We start from the raw sequence: 25768 nt of genomic DNA on the forward strand, positions 1-25768 counted from the left end.
TCCATGATGCACTGATCCATGTTCAGACAGTCTTCACTGATCCTTCCTTTAACAAACTGAAGAAGTCTTCTTTGAAAGCATATAGTTTTCAGAAGCACTCAGAACTGCTCAAGGCTGGGCTATAATGCTGAGGTTTCCTCTTTAATTAGACTCAATAATATCCATCTGCACAGCGTGACTTCATTCGACCGGTGTCTGTCTGTGTGTGTGTGTGTGAGACTTTTTTTCTGTTAGTGGGCGGGGCCGCAGGTTTCAAATCTCCCGGGTTTGCGCGCCCAACTACTTGTGTTTCGTAGCTGCGTCATCACGAAACACCTAATGACTCGTTATCAAGACGACTCGTTTGAAGCACTATGAGTCGACTCTTTTATAGATGAATCAATAGTTTTAAACACTGTACACTTACAGATTTAAGCCTTAGCTGGATATTTCACTTCACTTAGAGCTGTGTTACACACTACATGGAAGGGCATTTTCAAAAACCCATAATATGGGCTCTTTAACTTTTTAAAGCACATCTGGTATAACGTTAATGTTGTTCCTTGGGGTTGTATTCATGAATATGAGCAACATGCAACATAAACACCGGTCATAACAGAGACACCTGCGGAAACTTGGAGGCTTGTATGCTTTTGAGCTGAAAATGAACAGCATTCTTCCAAATGCAGTGAAAACAACTTCATGGGCGAGTAATCTTGGTAAATGTGCTTGTGGGCACAAGGGGTGGGTGTAGGGGTACGGATATGGGTATAAAATAGAATTGGGATTGAGCCTAAATGAGGACAGAATGTTTAGTTTTGGGTGAACCATCCCATTACAACATGCTTTTAGGTTCTTTAGTAATATTTGGTTGGGAGCAAAAAGCATGTTTTCAGGTTGAAAGGGTAGAGGAAGACATGGAAAGAGAATGAACATTTACCTAGTTTTAAGTTTACCCAGCTACAGTATGATGACTTCCATTGCTGAGAAATCCATAAATGTGAAATGATTCCATTATCTTTTTAAAGCACGCCTGGTATAACGTTAATGTTGTTCCTTGGGGTTACATTCATGAATATGAGCAACATGCAACATGATTCACCAGTCATAACAGGGACACTTGAGGAAACTTGGAGGCTTGTGCTTAATCTTGGTAAATGTGCACAAGGGATAGGTGTAGGGGTATGGATATGGGTATAAAATAGAATTAGGATCGGGCCTAAATGATGACAGAATGTTTAGTTTTGGGTGAATCATCCCATTAAAGCATCCCTTTAGGTTCTTTAGTAATGTTTTCATTTTGGTTGGAAGCAAAAAGCAGGTTTTCAGGTTGAAATAGTAGAGAAAGAGTATGAAAATTTATCAAGCTAGACAGTTCAAAAATGAGTGGGTCAGAAAAAGCTGTGGTTTGTTCTTTTCCAGACTTTCTCAGCACCATTTATCACTGAGAAAGTCTGGAAAAGAACAAAAATGGCACAGGAAAACAGTGCATGAGAAAAAGAAAAGGCTGAGACTAGATATTTTATAGGACAGCCCGAAAAAAGAACTGAATGGACAGTTATGAAAGATTTAAAATATGAAACATGCCCAAGCTGTTGATAACGCCTTGACTAGGTCGACACAGATAGAGATGCAGTAGTGAGCTGTGACACACGCTGTGTTGGCTGCCTGTATCTAGAGGGTTCAGAGCGCATGATTGGCCTCATCTTCCACAGAGAGCTCTCCAGTCAGATTTCCTCTTCTCTGGCGCAATATTACTGAAGAGCCTGCACAATAGCAGCTGATACAGACAAGTAGAAGAGAAAGATAGTGGTTGAAATGTGTGTAAAAATGGCAAACAAGTTCAGTTGCTTTTCGTTGTCATTCAAAGTAAAGCAAACAGTTGTAGACCAAGAAAGGCAAGTAGAGAGCTGAAAGGGAAAGAGACATATTGGTTTTGTCAGAGATGTTTGACTAAATATGTGACCTTCAAATAGAGTGTCTTCTAGGCGAATCAAATCTTATTCATATTCATATTAGAGACTATTTTACGTGTAAAAGTGGGTAATTGCAGCTTTGATTATTTTCTGAATAGGGCACTGGTGGTGTATTTTTGTTTTTGCTTTGCTAGCAGTCGTGTACTGTAGTGAGTACAGTAAAGCTGCGTATCCTCAATGTGTCAGTTCTCATGTCTCATATTGCCCTGACTGTCTGTGACAAAGGGCATCATGCAATATTCAACAACATACACTGCTGCTGCATGCAAGACACTAGTAAAATGTGGTTCATTTTGCTTTTGTAATAAAGGGACAATGCATTAAAAAAATTGAAATGTGCTTATCATTTACTAAACCTCAAGTAATTTTATTTTTCTCTTTTTTCTTTGGTATATAAAACATTTTGAAGAATGTCTACCAGTTTACAACATTATAGTCAACTAGTCATCCAATAAGGTATTGTCTTTTGTGTTCAACTAAAGAAAGAAGCTAAAACAGTTTGGAACAAATGGAGGGTGAATAAATGATGGCATAAGTATACAGTTGAAGTCAGAATTATTAGCCCCCCTGTTTATTTATTTCATGAATTTCTTTAAACATAATAGTTTTAATAGCTCATTTCTAATAACTGATTTATTTTATCTTTGCCATGATGACAGTAAATATGCTACATATTTTTCAAGACACTTCTATACAGCTTAAAGTGACAGTTAAAGGTTTAACTAGGTTAATTAGGTTAACTAGGCATGTTAGGGTAATTAGGCAAGTTATTGTATACTGATGGTTTGTTCTGTAGACTATCGAAAAAAAATCTGCTTAAAGGGGCTAATAATTTTCACCTTAAAATAATTTTTTTTTTAAATTAAAAACTGCTTTCATTCTAGCCAAAATAAAATAAATAAGACTTTCTCCAGAAGAAAAAAAATATTATTAGACATGCTGTGAAAATTTCCTTGCTCTGTTAAACATCCTTTGGGAAAAAGAAAAAGAAAATCAAAGGAGGGCTTAATTCTGACTTCAACTGTATGTATTTTTATTTAATTAAATTTTTTTAACTACATCTGTTTTCAGAATTCAGTAATTTAAAGGATATTAAGTTAATTAAACTCTTTTATTTTATAATGTTCAATCATCAGTTTATTTAGGCTAATTATACGCAAAGGAGTGCATTCCGTACTGAAAAAAAAACAGCTTAAACCAGCCTAGGTTTTAGCTGGTTGACCAGGCTGGTTTTAGAGGGGTTTTGGCCACTTCCAGGCTGGTTTCCAGCCATTTCCAGCCTGGTTTTAGCTGGTCAGGCTGGAAGTGGCCAAAACCACTCTAAAACCAGCCTGGTCAACCAGCTAAAACCAACCAACCAGCCTAGGCTGGTTTAAGCAGTTTTTTTTTTTTTTTTCATGAATTGCAGTTTTTTTTTCAGTAGGGTTTCTTAATGTGCATGTGTAGTGTGGATTTACAGCATGTTTTCTATTTGTGTTTGCATTGTGAGGATTTGCAACACGTGTGCTGTCAAGCTGGTGAAGGTAATTTGCTATTTCTATTTGCATGTGTTTTCTTTAGTTGCAGTAAAGTCCCTTTAAGGCAAGTCATTTCACTCGGCGGCCATCTTTGAAACACCTCTCGGGCAGTATGCTCAGGCTTTCTGTCTGAATGGGGAAACATCAACTTCTCCAAAACTGTTTACCAAACTTATGATTACATTACATATTTGAAATCACCAATAAAGTTGAACAACAACTGTCTCATAAGTTTTGTTTCTAAATATTAGAATCAAATGAAATCAGCATTTTTTTCAGGAAAGAAAAGAAAAGAAGAAGATCGTAAAGTAATCGATAAGAAAAAGATCATGACACCAACCTCATTTATGGCCGTGTTACACATTATCATCCTCTGAATAATGCTTTGTCAGATCACGCAACGCTTCTAAAGTATTCCACAACTTGGTCTTGATGTCGAATCTCCTCCAGAAATGACAGTGACTCTTTGTTTACAAGTTATTGGGCGTTTGAGTAGTTTCTGTCATGTGATGTGCGTTTGACAGGACGGACTGTACCTCGAGTTCATTTCATTCAGATTACAAAACCAAAAAAAGCTTTTGTATTTAAGTGTGGTGTATTCATTTAAAAGCACAGATTTCAAGCTTTATTTAGATATATTCTGTGAAGCCAATATTTGCTGATATTCTAACGTGTTTCTTGACCCCAAAAAACGTAAATTCTCAGGTCTGGTCCGAACTTCTCCCCCAGAGAAACATCAGTCTAGTGATGGATGGTTGGCTGCTGTACTAGTAGGCGGGACTTCATTCGCCATATTGACCATTACACTTTTTCCCATTCAAAACTATAGAAAGTGACATTTCTTGTGTATTTTGGTTGCAGCAAAGCTCAAGTTGAGTTCTCTCAGCTACCGTTCTAACCTGCGTTGTTTAACCTTTTGATGAGCATGTTTTGAAAGGGTTTTCAGTGGAACAAGTGATAACTAGTTTCAGGAGGAGCATACGCAGATGTTTCCAATTCATTATTGACAATCATTCTATTACCCAATCAGAGGCAACCACTGAATCAGCTGTGAATTGTGCATGATTGCTGCTCTTGATATTGTTATAATTGTTATATTTAATAATCTTGTGATATTCACAATTTGTGAAGTTGTACAGCTCTGTGTTGCGTTTCCCAAACAATGGCATAACTCGCGGCTGAACTATCATAGTACAATACATCGTTTGGGAAAAGAACGATGTAGTGACCGTAGTTTCTCTGTCGCAGATCCATCGTTTGAACCACGTTAGTTATAACGTAAAACGACGTTAATGACGCTCTAAACTTTCATTAAAGAAAAAAACCATTATTTTTTGTGCAAATTATAGTTAAACATGCACTCACATTTTAAAAAATCTAATATTAGTTTTGGTAAAAACATGCCCTCATTTTCCATATTAATTGAAATATATGTAAACGGCACATATAGGGCCAATGTTTCCTTTACAAATATTATTGAGAATATGCCATATTCTAATCTAAAACATAAAATCACTTAGCTAAAATGTATTTTAATCTCAAATATAAATCATATAAATCGTTAATGGTTGTAACTTACAGTAGGCTATTTATTAAGAAATGAAAAAAAAAATCCTATTTATTAATAATAATAATGATTATTATTATTTAAATTTTTTATTATTAAGCAGAATCTTGTTTTTTTATTTATTTATTTTATTGTATTTTATTTATTCTAAAAGTCTACTTTTACAATTTGACACATTCAAACCACTGCAGAAATGTTCTAACCAACAGGCCCATGTCATATACAGTACAGATACATTTCTTAATAAATAACCTGCTATAAATTAAAACCATTAACATAGGCTATATATTTTTGTTTTCACAAGCTTTGGAGACGTAAAGTAAATTTCACTTTTAAATAACAGGTCTCCTATATCTTTCATCAGGATCCACATCTGCGTTTAAAATGGCATAAATATTTTCAATGTGCAATGCGAAGGGAACGTATCAATATGAAAATCGCTAAAACTGGACTGTAAAAATAGTTTAAAAGCAAATTACACCTAAGAGAGATGACCTTAATGCTTTTTTTTTTAATCATTCCAAGTTTAAATGTTGCAAGTTTTGAAAGGAAAAGGGCATAGGGGGATAACTGGAAATAAAACACAACCAGGAACTATGCTTCTAACTACAGCTCTAGAGGTGTAGTTGCAAGCGTACAAGTTTGCAATGCAGTTTGCGAATGTTTGTTGGAACCATGGATTTGGAAAACACCAAATCAACAAACTATGTTTGTAACAACGCAACTTGCAATATTATTTGGCTAATGATGGTTTTCAGAAACACACCCCTGGTTAACTTGAAACCAATAGACTTTCCTCCATACATCGAATCTGTAGTCATCTTGTCAACACAAACACTGCTGTCACTTCAACAGAAACCCTGCCTGTGCTTTCATTTGATTAGACAATGAAAATAGACACAATTGATGTAGCAGGCTTTTTTTTTTTTTGGGTTGACTTTTTTCAAGTGCAGGCATATAGAGCGCAATGGCAAAAATGCAAGGCACAGCAGGTGGTTAAAATGTGAGGTGTGCAGAGTGGGTAAGCAGAGCACAAAATGCTTGCGCCCATAAAAAAAATATTAAAATTTGAATGTGCAGAGTCTTTAATATTTTAAGTCAATTTAATGTCATAATGTATATTTGTTATAATGTTAATGTCACTGCATAATGTTAATGTCACCATATCTTTGTTTTACGAGTTCCAAAAGTGCCTAGAAGTTTCAGCTTATTTCTAGCACTGTCAGATATTCCCAGACTGTTAGTTTGATCTCAGATATGGTGTCTGATTTTGCTCTGCTAGCAACAGAGAACAGACTTGACTATACAGTGTAAGCCGGGGAATCTCTGTTTTCCGAGCCTTGCTGGCAGCCTTCCCCCGAGAAAATACAGCGTATGAAAGAATGGAGTGTTGAACAGAGAGAGCAAAAGACAGTCACTGAGAGAGACGTTTGTAAATGTTTGTACGGGTTTTGTCGTAAGCATTCATGCATAAGTTGGAAAGTATTCAAGAGGGAACAACTTTCAACCCACACTAACAAAACTACAATTGTATTTGAGACATGTATCACAAGAACACTATAAAGTAGGGTTGAAATTCCCCTGTACTGTACACGATAACCATTCAGTACTAGTTTCATGGTTAAGTAAAACAAACCTGTGAATACATTTTGACATTTTAAATTGCCCTTGCCCATAGCAAAAACAATAAATTATACAATTTAATGATAGTAGTTAATTTATTATTAATTTATTATATTGTAGTTTTATGGTATTTAGCTTTCATGTTACTCTACTTTGATAGTCTGGTCTCAGATGGTAATGGTCAGCCTGATCTCACGAGGAAACTTAAGTATTTTACGTTTTGTCCATTTAGTGGCTAAATCGTACTAATTCGTACGAATTGAGTCATACGAAAATGTACGATTTTAAAAAGGAGGCGTGGCACCCAACCCCGCCCCTAAACCCAACCGTCATTGGGTGATGAGCAAATTGTACTAAATTGTATGAATTAGATTCTACGAATTAATACGAATTAGCCACTAAAAAGTTACAAATTGCCGTGAGATTGCGTTGTAATGGCACAATATTTTTTATTTTTTTATTTTTTATTAATTGTATATGTAGCGCATTAAATATGTATGATAATTTGCATTAAGGTTTTAGTAGTTAATGGATTTATTGACATGAACTAATAATGAACATCACTTGTACAAAATGCTCATAGTTCAACAATTATAAATGCATTATTAAAATCCAAACAATGCTTATAAACATTACTTAATGCACTGTGAGCTAACATGAACTAACAGTGAAGAACTTAATTTTCATACACTAACATTAACGTAGATGAATAAATACTGTAATAAATGTATTGTTCATTGTTTGTACATGTTATTAAATGCATTACCTAAAATTAACTTGAGTCCTTTGAGTAACTACTCTGAGTATTCATGTTTGTTTATGCATTTGCTTCCACAGATACAGAAGCAGAGAGAAATGCTCTGAAAGAACATGTCTACCCCAAACTACGAGACTTCTGCAGAGAGAACTATGGCATTGAATTCCAGGTAACATCTTCAGATCTTTCAGTTTCAGAAAATTCTTTACAACAAACATACAGTATACGCTCGCTCATTTAAAAAAACACACATATATATTCACTTTTTTTCTTTATAACCTTCTGCCTTTTTCATGACTTGAAAAGATAAAGTTTCTTAGGGATTGCTATGTGATCTCTGCACTGATAGGCTCATTGCTGGTGAAAGAAATGTATCATATACATCTGTCTTCGCCCTCAGGAGCCTGAATTACTTCGCTCTCCTCTTCTCCTCTCCTCTGGAGTGGTATTTACAATGCAAATGGTTTGTTGTCTGAGAGAATGGAGCAGTGGGAAGATTTTTATCAAGCAATTTGATAAAGAAATGCAGGGTCTAGAAGAGGTACCATGGCTGTTGGCACAGACAGCATGCTGAGATTGGACAGAGTCTATATGGGTGTTGGCTTGACCTGATTTTAAACATCCCCTCCAGGAGCATATCATTATTTAAGACAATCCCTTACTCTGTGATGTTGTGTGTACGTGTGTGTGTGTGTGTGCGTGTGTGCGTGTGTGTGTCTGTGTGTGTGTGTGTGTGTGTGTGTGTGTGTGTGTGTGTTTGTGTAATATTAATTAATTAAATAATATCAGATAATATTAGATTTTGTAAAACTTTAGACCATGAACCAGAGAGCAAATGTTAGATAGCTTTCATTTACATCAGGAATTTCATCATTGTGAATCCTTAAGCCAGTAATACAAAAATCAGCTGATTGCATTCAGAAACTACTGAATTCCAGTGAATGGTGGAGACAGGATGTGTGTCCAGCAATGTGACAAAGTTGCATAAGGTGAGTTTTTTTATGCAAACGAGGTGTGAATCCAGGAGTAAAATGCAAGTCAGTGAACACATGCAATTTGTTGTTGTCAGTTATTCAACACAAGTAAATAGACAGTAACAGGATTAAATAAATTGCAGACAATATGGCACAGGCATGAATAAATAAAACAGTAACTTGTTCTTCAAGAGTATAACAGCATTTAACAATGTTATTTCAAGAAAAAGAAGAAGCACACACACAGAAAGTTATTAAAAGCATTATTAAAGTACTTAAATTATTTCCATTTTCTTATTCAGCAATGCAATAAAATGAGTCATACTTTAGCATAGGGCCAGTTCTCACACTAAACAAGTTGCTTATCAGCTTGCAGTTTGTCTATATTAAATATGAAGCACATATTAATGTGGTATTCTGGATGTTCTACATGCCTTTATGTGCTGAATTTACATTAATGAAAATTCGTAACCTAACTGCATTTTTGTCTACATTTGCATCTCTGTAAATCTTCTTTGACAATCTGACTATCTAGAAATTTGACTTAATCATGTGCCATGTCTAAACTAAACCATTACAGCTAACTTACTAGCTATTAATTATATGTATTAAAGTGGAAATTCTGTGTTTGAGGCCAAATGAAAGTTAATATTGAATACATTACCAAAGAGAGTTACAAAACAATATGAATTTAGCTTTATTATTATTATTATTATTACACTCTCGCTTTTCAATTTTCATAAAACTTAAACTGTAATGACATACAACATATGTATAATTTAACCTGAGTCCATTATTAATGTATACTAATGCAAAATGCTTAAACATGATAGCTGGGTTCCTACGCTTCTTGAAAGTACTTCAAAGTACCTGAGTTTCAGACACACAAATTCAAGGCCTGGAAAATACTTCAAAACTGAGAAATTCTTAAATTCAACTAATTTTCTTAAAGTTCTTTGAACATGTCTGTTCAACCTTTTTGAAAATTATTGTTAAGTAAGTAAAGTTTATTTATAAAGCACATTTAAATTCAGTCTTGCACTGACCAAAGTGCTGAACAAAACCATAACACACATTCTAAAACAGAGTAAAATAACAATAAAAGTAATTACAAGAATAATAGTATTACAGTAACAATGCACGATAAAGATTAAAAGCCTGGGAAGGCAACAGAATAAAATGTGTCTTAAGTCTGGAAATAGAGAGAGAAGAAGCCCTCGTACTGTGGCAGCTGGTTGCAGTGACTGGAAAGGTTCTATCTCCTTTCAGTTTAAGCCGTGACTGAGGAATTTACAGTAAAATTTGATCGAGGAGTTGACTGTAGGTTAAAAAGTTTATATAGGAAGGTGCTTGCCCATTCAGTGCTTTAAAAACAATAATTTAAATCTTGAACTGAATTCTAAAATGAACAGGATGCCAATGAAGGGACGCTAAAACTAGTGAGATTTGAGCATGTTTTTTGGTGCCTGTTAAAAGTCTAGCTGCCGCATTTTGAACCAACTGCAACCGTGCCAATGAAGATTGAGGGAGACCAACATATAAGGAATTGCAATAGTCTAAGTACAGTAAAAATTTTCATGGCACTACGTATGCTGGGATGTGAATTACAAAGGTGCTTGGTTTAAAATTAATAGTGCTTTAAAAGGTCTTTGAAAGTCCTTAAATCTGCTTTTTATGAAAGTGTGGGAACCCTGTGATATGGAACATTGGATTGTGCTACTAATGTTGTTTTACTCATAGTTAAACTTTTTAAACCACTACCAGTGTTGACATTATCAAAATGGCGTTTTCCACCATTTTGTGCTTTAGCTCAAGGTGCCAACCTCAAATCCGATACCGCATGGCATGTCTAAAATATATTTTTGTCATATCATTATTTTTTGAGAAATGTACTGAAATATCAGAGTTGACAAATAATGAATCTAATATTGGTGTATACTAAACATTTTAAGCAAATTATTGAGAGAAGGATAATGACATGTCTCAAAGTTTTAGTTTTTGAAAAATAATATAACGTTTATCAAAATATACCCGCAATTTTATAAAATCATATACTATACATAAATAGATTTATTTCTTTTTTAACTCTTTTTGACCAGATGTGTTTTTATATTAACACAAAAGCCCTTTACAAAGCACATTTGGACAAAAACATATAAAACTACCATTAATACAGGCACCGCTAATACCAACATATTTACTGTAAAGACTGGAGATGAAGATATGCTCTTTTTTCACTTTTTTCAGCAAATGCTTTTATCAAAAGTAACTTGCATATTATTTAAGTTGTATATTTTATCTGTTTTTTCTTTTCCTGTTAATTAAATGCTAGTATTATACACTGTAGACAGTCTTTGCTTTGCAGTTCTGTTTGTTGCCATTAATGTATGCAGTGCAGTTTCAAGCAACCTCCTCTTGTGTCCTGATGTAATCATCTCCTAATCCTTCATCGTAGATGAGCCGTTCTATCACTTGCTTATTCTTTCATGAATGTGTCAGCTTCTGCACATCAGGTGTGACTGATCTGAGAGTGAAATGAGATATCAAGGTCAGTCTTCTGCCCAGATTCTTATCAAGTATTCATAGTCGTCAAGAGGAACCAGTGAATGTTTCTTCAACTGCACTTAATATTTTGCCATGGAAACTAGGCATGCCCTAATGCTAAAACATAGATCTCATTTTAAAAGCAGAATGTATTGATTATAAGTCAAGGATACATCAGCATTACTGAACTGATATTACATACTGTATAGGTCCAATCCCAATTCTATTTTTGTACCCCTACCCATTCCCATTCCCCATGGCCCTTAAAACAGAGTATAAAGGGGAAGGGCTTCAAAATTTACCCCTAAGAAATGGGACAACACTACAACACCTGCACACGTCATTATATGTCATCACAATCTCTTGCTTCATATGAGATCAGATGATCCCGACTGCTGTAGTTATTCCAGTTGAGTTATTATTTTGGTATTTATTTTAAGGAAATCACTAAAGACATATATCATGTTATCATAATGATATAATGTGACAATAAGATTGTAACTGTACAGTGCATTTACACAGTGGCATATTCATCTATGTAAACACACGAAAAAAGCATTAACATTATAGCAGACATTGTAAAAAGGTCATTCCCAGCCACTAGACTTTTCTGACAGGGGATTCGAGTGTTATCGAGTGTCAGAATATTGTGGGACTGCTGTACAGGATTATTAGGGACTGTAGATAGCCAAATTTGGCGTTTTTTTTTTTTTTTTTTTTAATTCATAAAAATGACAAAAAAATACTGATTTGTGGATCTCCTTACTTCCGTGTGCAGCTATACTGCTGTTGTGGCTGGTGTATTCTGGGAAATGTTCTTACCCCTTGGTTTCGAGTGTGGTCCTGAAAAATCTCTGTTCGAAGGGGTATCTAGCCGTTCCCCTTAGCCCTATGCCATCAAAGAGAATTGGGAAAATTGTTTACAACCACTTAACGTAAAAAGCTTGAGTAAATCCAAGGAATCATCTTTGAATAATTTTTTTCAGTGTAGCTGTGATTGGTTTTTAACTCCAGAAGCAAAGTCAAAATCTTATTTGTGTTACAGTAAAATAAATACATGAGGCTTTGGCTAATTAGAATTTAAAAACTTATTTTTTGTATTTTCATTTATAATTTTTCTCCTTAATATTCATTGGAGATATTTTTGTTGTCAACATTAGCCATTCTGAATGTTGTCGGAATTTACAAATTACATTTACCCATTTATATATATATATATATATATATATATATATATATATATATATACTTATGCAGATTTAAAATAGTATGTCTTCTTAACCAAGCCTGAACAAGAATACTTGGTAACACTTTATTTAAAGGTCCTTGTTTCACGTGGTTTGTGTTATAACTATAGTAATTACAATTAATTATGCATAATTACATACAGCTAACCCTAAACCCAACCTGTATTCTTGCCCTAACCATTTAGTAATTATATGGAGTTAACAACATAGGCTCATTCTGAAAACGTACCCCTATTTGCCTTTCTTGAATCGCAAATTATGTAGCCAGAGGTACATATGGCTGCATTTCATCTTTAAAACGAATGCTACGGGGCGGTATGATGCATGTGTTAATTTTAACAGCTAATTTGAATTTAGTTTTAGTCGTAATCTTTTGCTAAAATTCCATTTTAATTTTAGTAAAATTTTAGTCTTTTGGATGATTTTAGTTTGGTCTAGTTTTAGTCGACTAAGTCTACTCTAAATTTACTTGACTAAAATATATTTGGTTAAATTTAAGTGTCATTTAATTAAATATTGTATACATTTATTTATACAAAATATTCTAACTTAAAATTCAATAAAACAGTCTAATTAAAATATGGAATATAGCTTTTCCATAGAAGACCAAAAATTAGATATGCATTGTTTATTTAAATCATAAGTAATATGTCAAATTATGTGTTGGCTAGAAAAGTAGACTACTAAAAATGTAGGACTTTGCAATTATTTATCAAATCCTTTATTTTAACGTGGTAAACTACTAGTCTTTTTAACCAGTCTGTTGAACAGTTTTAGGCAACTAAATCTTTAAAAGGGCTTAAAAAGGTATAACTCCACTTTGCAATTGCAATGTCAGTCTTTAGCAAGCTTTACTGTTGTAGTTGGTGTTACAGAACATGGTGCTCAGCTGTATAGCAATGAGTAAATAAGTAAAGCAATGACTAATATGACTGGCAAAAGATAATGTGTTATCCTGTAAAATGTCCCACTTGGTCCCACTTGGTCCCACTTGGTCCCATGGCTGTGTTAACTTACAGCTAGAGGAATTCTAAAGCGAAAATGTACGTAAAAAACAAAAGTGCGCTTTACTTCAAGGCAGTTTAGTTAGAAAGCGACTCCCTGATAAGCAGAGATTATAGCACTACAGTATCATTACATCCTTACAGTAAGAAATAACCACATCGTGGAATGTCATCCTGAATGAAGCAGTTTTTGTTTTGTGGTAGAGGTACACTGTAAATGACGCCGAGAGCACACGTGAACCTAGCGCGAGTTAGATCAGGCACGCTAAACTGTAGCCGCAGCTAAAATAATACACTAATACAGAAAACAACTTCTCATGAAAATGACTGTCATGATCATATGTTACCGATGTAATGGTTTTTAATGTATAATCTAACGGAGTCAATTCTCTAAAGGTCAGCAAGAGGCTACACCGTTTCAGTTAAGCAAAAGCACACACTCGGGTAAATAAAAAATATCAGAGTTTACCGTGAAGTTGGGGAAGATTCCCCAGCCTGACGTCGCTTTAGATTAGTTGTATTTATCAGCTTTTTCCTCCCCATATGGTTTACGGTCTTTTTGTCTTGGCATCAAATGTGAATCTTCTTTTTCTCTTAGCTGTTGCCATCTCATTATACATAGTTTATTTAGACAGATGCCCCTATGGGTGATGACCTAATCGCTTCCTGCATCTAATCTTGTTCATCACAAAAATCCTGACAAAAAATTTTCTTCAACGAAATTAACACTGGTAGGAACGGTACCTTGTCACGCTTTACCAGCTGACCGATTACCTCCCTATGGATGGCTTTTCTTCTTTACCAGTTTGTCCGGTGGCTTGTCGCAGTGTTAAAGTCCAGTGAAGAATGGTTCTAGAAAACCGGTAAAACAAAAACAAATGACAAAAAATAAAATAAACAAGTTAATAACAGGGTGAGAATGTGGTAAAGTCTGAAAACTTGGGAAAAATCAGGCGAGGGCTTTTCTTTTTCTGGATTGCTTTTTAAAATACTGTTGCTTGGGTTCAGGGAAGGGGGCGGGTGGGTCAATCAATGCATTTGATAACACTATCGGTTGGGTTTAGGAAAGTGGGTGCGCAGGTCAATCTGTGCTTTTGATAACACTATAGTTAGGCTTTAGGGAAGGAGGAGGGTGGGTCAGTCAGTCAGTCAGTCAGTCAGTCAGTCGACAGCGGCCTCTGGTGAATTTACATGAGAACAGCAGGTGCGAATGGCACTTACAAGAGAAATTTGAGATCTGAAAAAGCATACACAGCGGCCTCTTGTGGGGTCGTGAAAAAAAAACAGCAAAAAAAAAATTAAAAATTACATACCTCCTGGGACGTATTTGTTGCTCTCTAGAAATGTGTATAGGGGTACGTTTTCAGAATAAGCCTGGGTTGGGTGCTAATTAATGTTACTCAGTAGCTAAATCAATGGTTACAAAGAATAGCTTTTCGTATTTTTTCATTCTTCGATTCTGCTCAAAGTTTATGGCAGACTTAAGTATTAAGAAACCACAGTCCACATTCTGAAACCCAAAACATGTTTATAATGATCTGATTTGCATTACATTTCTCACATTTTTATTTCCGATAAGCTGACAGGAAAGCAAAGTTGGTGTCAGATATGAGGAGAAAAAGAGTGAAAGCATCGGGTGTGAGAGAGAGAAAATGTGTGAGAGAAAACCGCGAGACAGACAGAGAAAGAAGGGAGTTCTCTCAACCAGAAAATATGATGTGGCAAATTGCAATTCTTTCTGGTCACTGTTATTTGATTCTATTTCCTGTGGCGTCCCCGAGAGGGATAGATGCTGGATCGAGTGTGTCTGTACACGAGTGTGTATGTGCGTGAGGCCACATATGTCTGCCGAAGGCTCCATCCCTGTCCAGTCAAATCACACACACACACACACATACACACACACACATACTCAATCCCTTTAGCAGAGGCAGGATCATGGAAGCCTTATTCCATGATGGTGTGGGTCTCTGATAGGCTTTTACAGTGTGGGGAGTTGCAGTATTTTTTTTCACATTTCATGCTGTATTGTACTACAGGTGTCGTCTTGGTGTCCATCATGTGTTTGAACCAATAATATGTTTCTTTCTAATTGATTAAATATTAATCTTTTTATTTATTTGCTTAAAATAAGTTGCCATTTATTAGAATAACATAAACAATCGAATAAACTTACATTAAAATAATGTCAGTTAAAATAATTTCAATCATTCATTTTCTTTTCAGCTTAGTCCCTTTATTAATCAGGCGACCCACAGCGGAATGAACCGCCAACTTATCAAGCATATGTTTAACGCAGCAGATGCCCTTGCAGCCACAACCCAACACTGGAAAACACCCATACACTCTTGCATTCACACACAAACTCTATGGCCAATTTAGCTTATTCAATTCATGCATGTCTTTGGACTGTGGGGGAAAAGCAGAGAACCCGGAGGAAACTCCCGCCAACACGGGGAGAACATGCAAACTCCACACAGAAATTACAACTGACCCAGCTGGGGCTCAAACCAACGACTTTCTTGCTGTGAGGCGATCGTGCTACCCACTGCACCACCATGACGCCCCATTAAAATAATACAATAATAAATAATTTGGCGCAGTGGGTAGCACGTTTGCCTCACTGGGTCAGTTGGAATTTTTGTGTGGAGTGTGCATGTTCTCCCCGTGTGGGGGAAACCGGAGCACGCGGAGGAAACCCACGCCAACACAGGGAGAACATGCAAACTCCACACAGAAATGCCAACTGACCCAGCCAGGGCTCGAACCAGCAACCTTTTGACTGTGAGGCGACAGTGCTAATCACTAAGCCACCATGTCGCCCCTGATCAATTATTAATTACTGTTAATTATAAATGAAGAGTTCAGATGCAAAACCCCCTAAATCCACCTGGCCTCTTTTCTTGTAAATGAGCATTTTCTATCAGGCTACTCTGATTAGGTTCAGAAGTTTCATTTTATAGATAATGAAAAGGTTATTAGCTGGTAAACAAAATAACTTTTTTTCAAAAATGTCACTTTAGACAATTATCTGGTTTTTAACAAGATGAATTTTCTTTTGCTTCAAAACCAGCTAAATCCACCTGTGCTTTTTTTGCAAAAACCTCTAAATCCACCTATTGGGACAAGACAGTGTAATTAGTTGAAAAATAACTAAAGATGCTAATTAATTTACCAAACATTAAAAACATTACACAAACCATGGAAAATTAACAACACATGAATCTGTCAAGTAAATGGCGGTTGATTCCGCTGTGATGACTGCTGGTAAACCATGGACAAAGCAGAAGGACAACGAATTAATTCTGTCAAGTAATTTATTAATCAATAACATTAAAATTGACATTAATTAAATCTTAACAATCTGTTGTCATTTCTGATATTTGGAATTTAGATATGTAAATGTAATTGTAAACATTGCAAACATTGTAAACAAAGCTTGTTAAATTCAAATAATGTATTGTAAACTCTAAGATTTGTGAAGACAGCAGAATGCTCATGTGGAGGGAAAATATTATTATTATTATTATCATTATTAATTAATTAATAATCATTCATTCATTCATTCATTTTCTTTTCGGCTTAGTCCCTTTATTAAGGGATTGATATTGTGAAACATCAATATCTGTGCACTGTTCATTAAAATAAAAAGCTTATCAGACATATTGGTAATATGAAGTAATATAGTAATATATAAATATATATAAATAATATATAGTTTTAGAAATTAAATGTATCTTTTATAAAATAGCTTAAATTAGCAAATAAAACACAAGGTCTACTGGGCATAAAAGGGGATGTCTCTTAGACACTTTTAGAAAGCTGTCATGCATTCATTTATTCATTCATTCATTCTCACCATACTTAAGGTCTTGATCTCTTTTTCGTCTCTTGTTTATCCTCATAGCATCCATGCAGGATAAAAGATTGGCATCTTAACTTCGTCTTTCTTAAAACAGTGTTGCCGTTTAATGTACAGTAAATCGGACTCATTTAAAGCAGCACAGAATGAACGCATGCCACACTTCAAACTGTACACTGTGTTTTCTTTTTCTTATAATGCACAAAGTTTTGAGGTAAGGGACGTTTTCATTTGCCATTCAGTGACAGTCGGGCAGGCTCATACAGTTCATCAAATTTAATCTTTTGAAATCTAAATCGGAAGCAGAAAAAAACAGTCTCGTTATAAAGCTGGCATATCAGTGCTCTGCTACATTGAAAACATATGATTAGATTCACGCCTTCTGAATGATTTGAACCTGTTTGGTTCTCGGGATATAGCACCTTTTGCTGTCAAAGGAAAGTGGCGTTTAACAGCTTTTGCATACAAACTGTTATTTCTGAATGGACTAACGCTGCGATTCAGATGTTTTGAAGCAAAAGTATTTGTTAAACATATAGTACATTTTCTAGAGTTGGCGTTCTGTGTGGAGTTTGCATGTTCTCTCCGTGTGGGTTTCCTCCAGGTGTTCCGGTTTCCACCACAAATCCAAAGATATGTGGTATAGTTGAATTGGGTAAGCTAAATTGGTCATAGTGTATGTATGTGAATGAGTGTGTATGGATGTTTCCCAGTGATGGCTTGCAGCTGGAAGGGCATCCGCTGCGTAAAACATATGCTGGATAAGTTGGCAGTTCATTCCACTGTGGCGACCCCAGATTAATAAAGGGACTAAGCCGAAAAGTAAAAAAATGAATGAATGATTATTAATTAATAGTAATAATAATATTTTCCATCCACACGAGCATTCTGCTGTCTTCACAAATCTCAGTGGCTCACGCTCACTTATTCAAACATCAACTGACCATTTGAACAACTGTGTAATCTGTTCACTAACTCTGATTAGCTTCCAGTCAACTTGATCACATCAACACATGCACGCTCCGTCTTTACGCATCACACAAACACAGGCACAAGTCCTGTTTTCATACAAACACCACTTCTTAATGATGGGCTTAATAATCCAGTGAGAGCACTAAAAAGGGGCTCTAGGCACTTGCAGATCAGCTGCCATGACGACGGTAGCACAGGCGAGGTTTGATTACAGGGCTTGAGATGTATCAGGTAGCCCACCGAACAGGCTCATTTGCATACAGATGTGTGTATAAATGTTGATTAACTCATGATTTTGATGACACTATTTTGGATTCAAAGGAGATGAGCAATTGCAACCAAATCAGTCCTGTTTCACACAGTAATAGGAGATTCTGTAAAAATACTGTCGATCAAACCACATTTCTACTGAACAATTTAATAGAGTTAATACAATAAGACATGTTTTTTAATTTATTAATTTATTGATGATGATAATGATTCTTATTATTACAATTATCATTCATTTATTGATTAATATTCCTTTGTCTTAGTTTCTATTTCAGAGGTCGCCACAGCAGAATGAACAGCCAACTATTCCAACATATGTTTTACGTGGCAGATGCCCTTTCAGCCACAACCCAGTACTGGGAAACACCCATACACGTGAACACGGGGAAAACATGCAAACTCCACACAGAAATGCCAACTGATCCAGCTGGACTTGAACCAGCGACCTTTTTGCTTTGAGGCGACAGTACAAATCACTGAGCCACATGTCGCCAGGTTTATTATTATTATTATTATTATTGTTATTATTATTATTAATATTATTATTGTATTTTCTCTTTCAATTGAAATTCCCTATTTTTATATTTTTGGATTTATTATGGTTTTCCTTATCATTTGGAGTTTTTGTTTAGTGGCAGCAGTTAATAGTAATACTAAGTTTATGCTAAGCTAATACTAATTTTCTGCTTTAGAAACTTTAATAAATGCAGAATACTAATGAAAGGGTGGTGGTTAAGATTTCTCTAACTTTGCAAAATAAGTTAAAATTAGATTGCTGACATACCAAGGTCACATTATTTTGACAGGTTTTAATTTGAATACATCTAGAGGACTGACTCGTTTGATCAATATTATTATACAGCACTCATGCAGGTATTGAAAGTGATAGCGATAACCATGTTTAAATGGTATGCTCATGTTTATGATTTTTCTAAATTTTTCAGTGAGAATAGGCAATGTATTTTGGTGCATTTAAACAAAACAGATTTATTAAACAGATATTTTTATTAAAATAATATTTTAGTCACCAAACATAAATTCTAGCATAATATTACAAAAAATAAAAAATACAACCTGCAAAATTCAATTTTTTCAAATCAATTTTTCACATTTTTATTTTTCTTCTTATGATTTTTCCTCTTTTTAAAAATTTTGTATTTAATATTTTCTTTAACATATAAATTTGGGTGTATTAGTATTTGGACCGTTATTGCAAGTTATTTTGTTAGATAAGCTCCAGATTTGGCTTCAGTACTAACTAATATAATGTATTTGCATAATGTATAATATAATATTGCAGAGCTTCCTATTAAAAATATGAATTTAAATAAAAGAGAGATTTGTGAGGGGTGTACTTATATATGCTGATTAGACATGGGCCGGTATAAGATTCTGACGGTATGATAACCTTGGATAAAAATATCAGGGTTTAACGGTTTCACGGTATTGTGATTACTGCTCTAAAATATCTTTTTTTTAAAAGTCTGGGTTAAAAACAACAGTTTTTTCCCCTTTAACACAATATATTTTATTTTGAGAAACATTTAAAATATTTTGGAGCAGTAAACATGTCAGGCTAAATAATTCAAATAAATCATTGACTTCTGCTGTCTTCGTTTGTTTCAAAAAGATTTCTTTACATTTTAAAATGACATCTTTGAATATATGATCTGCTGGAGATACTGTTGTCCTAAAAAACAAACAAAAAAGTGGTAACACTTTATAATAACTACACACTATGAACTATTTAATAAGCATTAGCAAATAGTGAATTCATTATCCGTTAAGCATTAACTCTACATTAATAAACGTTAGGAAGCAGTTTATAACTGCAGCTACAAATGCTGTATTCTTGACTTACAACCACATTTATAATGTGCTTAATACTTGTACTTTCATAGTTTGTTAATGATTTATTTTTCATTACTAAACTAAGGATTGCATTATTTACAAATCATTTATTTAAGCATATTTGGTTGTTTTTTAAGATCATTCAGAATGAGTTAGTAAATGATTAATAAACTATTAAAATGACCATTTATAATTCTTATTATTCAGGCATATACTAATATTTAATGTGTATGTTAATAAATGCTTTATTAACTCAATTTCATCCAGTTTTGTGACCTAATCTAAAATGAGGACTACTTATGTTTTATAAATACCTAATAGATGACAATTAAAGGCTCCGTTAAATTCTAAACAGAAAAAAGAACATAAACAACATTATTAATTCCTATTCGTTTGAAGATACACAAATGAAACTGTATCAAATGAAAAATAAATCTTATGTAAAATATAATTACTGTACAGTTTAAACATTGCATCTTATTGTATTGTTAAGTTATTATATTGTTGTTGTTTTATCCTATTTTATGTTGTATTTTGACACTGCTGTTATTCAGCAATGTTTAAACTTTATAGTAATTTTACTTTTTAGAATAGATTGCAAACATTATTGTTCATTTGATACCAAACCTTTATTTGTCATTTATACAGGATTTAAAAAGCATAAATAGTCCTCACTTTAGATTAGGTCACAAAACTGCATGAAGTTGAGTTAATAAAGCATTTATTAACATACAAATTAACTATTACTATTTGCCCGAATAATAAGATATATAAGTGTTGATTTCAATAGTTTATTAATCATTTACTAACTCATTCTGAATGATCTTAAAACCATCGACAACTCCTAAATACAAATGGTTTGTAATTAATGCAATTTTTAATTTAGTAATAAAAAATAAATCATTAACAAAGTATGAAAGTACAATTATTAAGCACATAATAAATGTGGTTGTAAGTCAAGAATACAGCATTTGTAGCTGCAGTTATAAACTGCTTAATAACGCTTATTAATGTAGAGGTAATGCTTAATAAATAAAGAATTCACTTTTTTCTTATGCTTAACAAATGATTCATAGTGTGTAGTTATTATAAAGTGTTACCAAAAAAGTAAATAAAAATCTTATACATACCTTAGTATTACAGAATTTTAGTAAATGATGATTCCTACTTTTCTTACATCATTTGTTCTGTCATTGTGAATGTTCTTCAGAACCTTCCATTGGAACTAATAGAGTTTGTGGCATCCAGAAAAGGTGTGTTAACCCAGTAAAGTATACTTGGGGAAAACAGATAAGTAGTTTACACCAGGGTTAATTGCCTTGCTGCAGGTCATAAAGGTGCCAGAGTGGGATTATGACCTATGTAACCATTATTTGGTGGCTCATTCACACTCCTCAGCAGGCCATGAATCCAACCCCTATGGTCACCCTGGGAATTCATGGCCTGTTGTGTAGCTTCATGCTGGCGAGAGCACATTGGATCTGTCAGCACTCATTGGAGCTTCAGCAGATGAGAAGGTGAGAAAAAAGGATGGAAAACAGCCGAAGGGTAAACAGAAAGAGACAGAGAGAGATAAAAAGATAGAATGACCGAGATACAAGTGTTTATTCCTCTTAGGGTTTGGATGGTTTTGTCTCGCTGCTGGTGCGTTGATCCATAGGCTGGAATGGAATTGAGGTGGCTTCTACATTTTCAGTTCAAGCACATCGATTAGCAATTAGCAGATAAGATGACCCTTTTCTGTCAGGCATAGACATGATTGATGTAAAGATTTAATGGTAACATTTGGCTTCTCTCCCCTCACGTCTGTCCCTCTCTCTCTCACTGTCTCTCTTACTCTCTCTTGTACAACAAAAATATTTTTTGTAAGTGTTGTTATTCATTTGAACAAAAAATGTTAAATGATAAAAATGATAATCTATGACATGATTTTTTCCAGTTAAATATGGATTTATAAAAACTGAGTGGAGGACACTTTATACTGTAGACCACCATAGACTCAAAAAGCAGGTGATTTACAGTGCTGTATTGTGCTGTAGCTGTCAATGCTTTTTATTTATATTCTTAACCCTAAGATAGGTGCTGGTTGTCCTTTTTGCACTGAGAGGGAAACTGTCTTTCATACCTGGCTCATTGTGGAAATGTTCCTAGATCTACATTTCTTGGTAACCACAAACCCAGGCTCATTCTGAAAACATACCCCTATATTCATTTCTGGAGAGCACCAAATACATGCCAGGAGTTAAGTTTTTTGCAGTTTTTGTTTTGACGAATCCACCAGAGGCCGCTGTGTATGCTTTTTCAGATCTCAGATTTCTTTCACGAGTGCCATTCACACCTGCTGTTCTCACATAAATCCACTAGAGGCCCCTGTTGCCTGGCTGACTGAATGACTGACTGGCTGATCGACTGACCCACCCTCCTCCTTCCCTAAACCCAATCAACAGTGTTTTCAAAAGCACCGATTGACCCGACCACCCACTTTCTTAAACCCAACCGACAGTTTTAAAAAGCAATCCAGAAAAAGTCTCACCTAATTTTTTTATCACATTCTCTCCATTATTTACTTGTTTATTTAATTTTTTGGTTTCTGTTTTTGTCTTACCCATTTTCTGGAACCGCTCTTTGCCAGACTCAGACCCCGTTGTCATGGTCAACTCCTCTCTGCATGTCAAGTCCACTGTCATACATGGCGAGCTAACTGGACAAACTGGTAACAGCGGAAAAGACATCCCTACGGAGGTAAGTGGTCAGCTGGCAAGGAACAGTATCAAACAGTCCTGTAGCGTTCGTTTTAAAGACGAAATGCAGCCATACGTACTTCTGACTAAATAATTTGTGAGCTACAGAAATGTATATAGGGTTACATTTTCAGAATGAGTCTATGTTAAATATATGTACTTGCATTTGTGGCTGCATTTTGTGTGTAAAACAAATGCTATGGGGCAGTATGACACTACAGACAACTCAGTATGGACAGCTTTTCCGGTGTTACCAGTTTGCTCAGTAGATCACCATGTACGATGATGGATTTGGGCAACATAAACTCATGAGTTTCAGTGAATTCAGAGATTGTGAATTATGTAGCCAGAGCGACGTATGGCTTCATTTCGTCTTTGAAATGAACGAGACGGTGCGGTATAATGCCATTCCTTTTCTTTCTTACCAGTTGACCACATACCTCCATATGTACGGCGTTACCGCTGTTAGCAGTTTGTCCAGTAGCTCGACACATACGTCGGCGGACTTGAGATGCAGAGCGAAGCTAACCATGATGATAGGGTTCGAGTCTGGTAAAGAATGGTTCTAGAAAGCAGGTAAGACAAAAACAGAAGCCAAAAAATAAAATAAACAAGTAAATAACAGGGTGAGAATGTAGTAATTGGTCTTTTTTTTTAATTGGGGGATTGGTCTTTTGGTCAGTCAGTAAATTAGTCAGTTGACCGCGGCCTCTGGTCGATTTACATGAGAACATATAATTCTTGATTCTGGTGAACAGTCCCAGAAACCAGGTAAAACAAAAGCAAAAAATAATTAAACAAATAAATAGTAGGCTAAACGTGTGTTGAAATCTTAAAATGTGGTAAAATCACGGAGCTGCAGCGGCTTTTGTTTTCTAGATTGCTCTTGAAAACTCTATCGGGTGGGTTTAGAGAAGGAGGGTTGGGTCAGTCGGTCAGTCGACAGCAAACTGGTCGGCTGAAATGTATATTGCAGCCTCTGGTGGATTTACACAAGAAGAAAATGTGCAAATTGTATGTATGAGAGAAATTTGAGATCATCAAAAATGTACACAGTGGCCTCTGGTGGATTTGCGAAAACGAAAACTGCTGACGTAGCTCTGGGTACAAATTTTTGCGGTTCCCAGAAATGTACCTGGGTACATATCCACAATGAGCCTGAGTTGCTTTTATGCATTTGTGAATTATTCTAGACTGAAACCCATATTTTTGTTTTTAGGAAGTATTTGTAAAATTGGTTTTAAAATGTAATGCAATGGAAAATATACAGTTGAAGTCAGAATTATTAACCCCCCTTTGGATTTTTTTTTCTTTTTTAAATATTTCCCAAAGGATGTTTAACAGAGCAAGGAAATTTTGTGCGATAATATTTTTTTCTTCTGGAGAAAATCTTACTTGTTTTATATTGGCTAGAATAAAAAGTTTTTAATTTTTTTGAAACAATTTTAAGGTCAAAATTATTAGCCCCTTTAAACTATATATTTTTTTGTTTGTCTACAGAACAAACCATTGTTATACAATAACTTGCCAAATTACCCTAACATGCCTAATTAACCCAATTAACCTAGTTAAGCCTTTAAATGTCACTTTAAGCTGTATAGAAATGTCTTGAAAAATATCTAGTATACGGCTGTGCAATTAATCAAAAATTGGGTTCCCATTTCGATTTTGGCTTCTAACGATTATGAAAAAAACATTAATCGAGATAAAATGATTATTGCGTCATATACTGCCCCTTTCCAGTTTTACACAGTTGTTGCTCTGCAAAGCTCAGTTTCATGTGAAAATTACTAAAAGCATGTACTGCATGATGTACTGCATGATGTTGTGTGTGTGCGCGCTCAGCCTCAGAGATGAGCAGAGCACACTCATCTAAAGTCATCTTAATGTGAGGGCTTTAATGTTTAGTGATTATTCATATTAACCCTCATTTGTGTAACAAACAAACAAGTTGAGAATCAAAAGACCAAAAATCAGAACGTTACTGCTCTTAAAGTGACAGCACGCAATATTCCTGCTGCTGACTGTTTTTATCATTAATCAAACAAAAAAATGACAAAATCACTCACTGCTCTTGACTGAAGGACCGTCAACAGTCTACAGTAAAGATGCTTAAAGCACAGTTTGTTTCATATGTTTATTCTATTGTATTTATTTCCCTTTCTTTATTTCAGGGAGGAAAACATCTGTATATACCTGTATACAGTTGAAGTCAGAATTATTAGCCCTCCTGAATTATTAGCGACCCTTTCCCCTCAATTTCTGTTTAATGGAATTGATTTTTTCAACCCATTTCTAAACATAATAGTTTTAATAACTCATTTTTAATAACTGATTTCTTTTATCTTTGCTATGACAGCACATACTATTTTACTAGATATTTTTCAAAATACAAGCAGTCAGATTAAAGTGCGAGTCAAAGGCTTAATTATGGGAATTAGGCAAGTCATTGTATAACAGTGGTTTCTTCTGCAGGCAATCAAAATAATATATTGCTTAAGGGGGCTAATAATATTAACCTTAAAATAGGTTTCAAAAAAGACAAATAAGACTTTCTCCAGAAGAAAAAATATTGTAGGAAATACTGTGAAAAATTCCAATATCATTTGGGAAATATTTATTTAAAAATACTACAGACTTCACCTGATAACCGTTTTGAATAATCGTGATTACAATTATGACCGAAATAATCGTGATTATGATTTTTCTCATAATCAAGCAGCCCTAATCTAGTAAAATATTATTTACTGTCATCATGGCAAAGATAAAATAAATTAGCTATTAGAATGGAGTTATTAAAAGTATTATGTTTAGAAATGTGTTGAAAAACTCTTCTCTAGGTTAAACAGAAATTGGGGGGGAAAAAATAAACCGGGGGGGCCTA

At 34.7% G+C, this 25768-nt stretch overlaps 1 protein-coding gene across 1 annotated transcript in view; it reads left to right on the forward strand.

Annotated features, from left to right (window-relative positions):
- Nucleotides 1-25768, forward strand: part of LOC130232394 (NACHT and WD repeat domain-containing protein 2) — a 115664-nt gene that overhangs the window by 17676 nt on the left and 72220 nt on the right. The window contains exon 3 of the mRNA XM_056462263.1: nt 7500-7588. Coding sequence (XP_056318238.1) covers nt 7500-7588 — 89 coding nt within the window. The remainder of the gene's footprint in view (nt 1-7499; nt 7589-25768) is intronic.

The sequence above is a fragment of the Danio aesculapii genome, chromosome 7 (genome assembly GCF_903798145.1).
Source record: "Danio aesculapii chromosome 7, fDanAes4.1, whole genome shotgun sequence".
Classification (NCBI taxonomy): domain Eukaryota; kingdom Metazoa; phylum Chordata; class Actinopteri; order Cypriniformes; family Danionidae; genus Danio; species Danio aesculapii.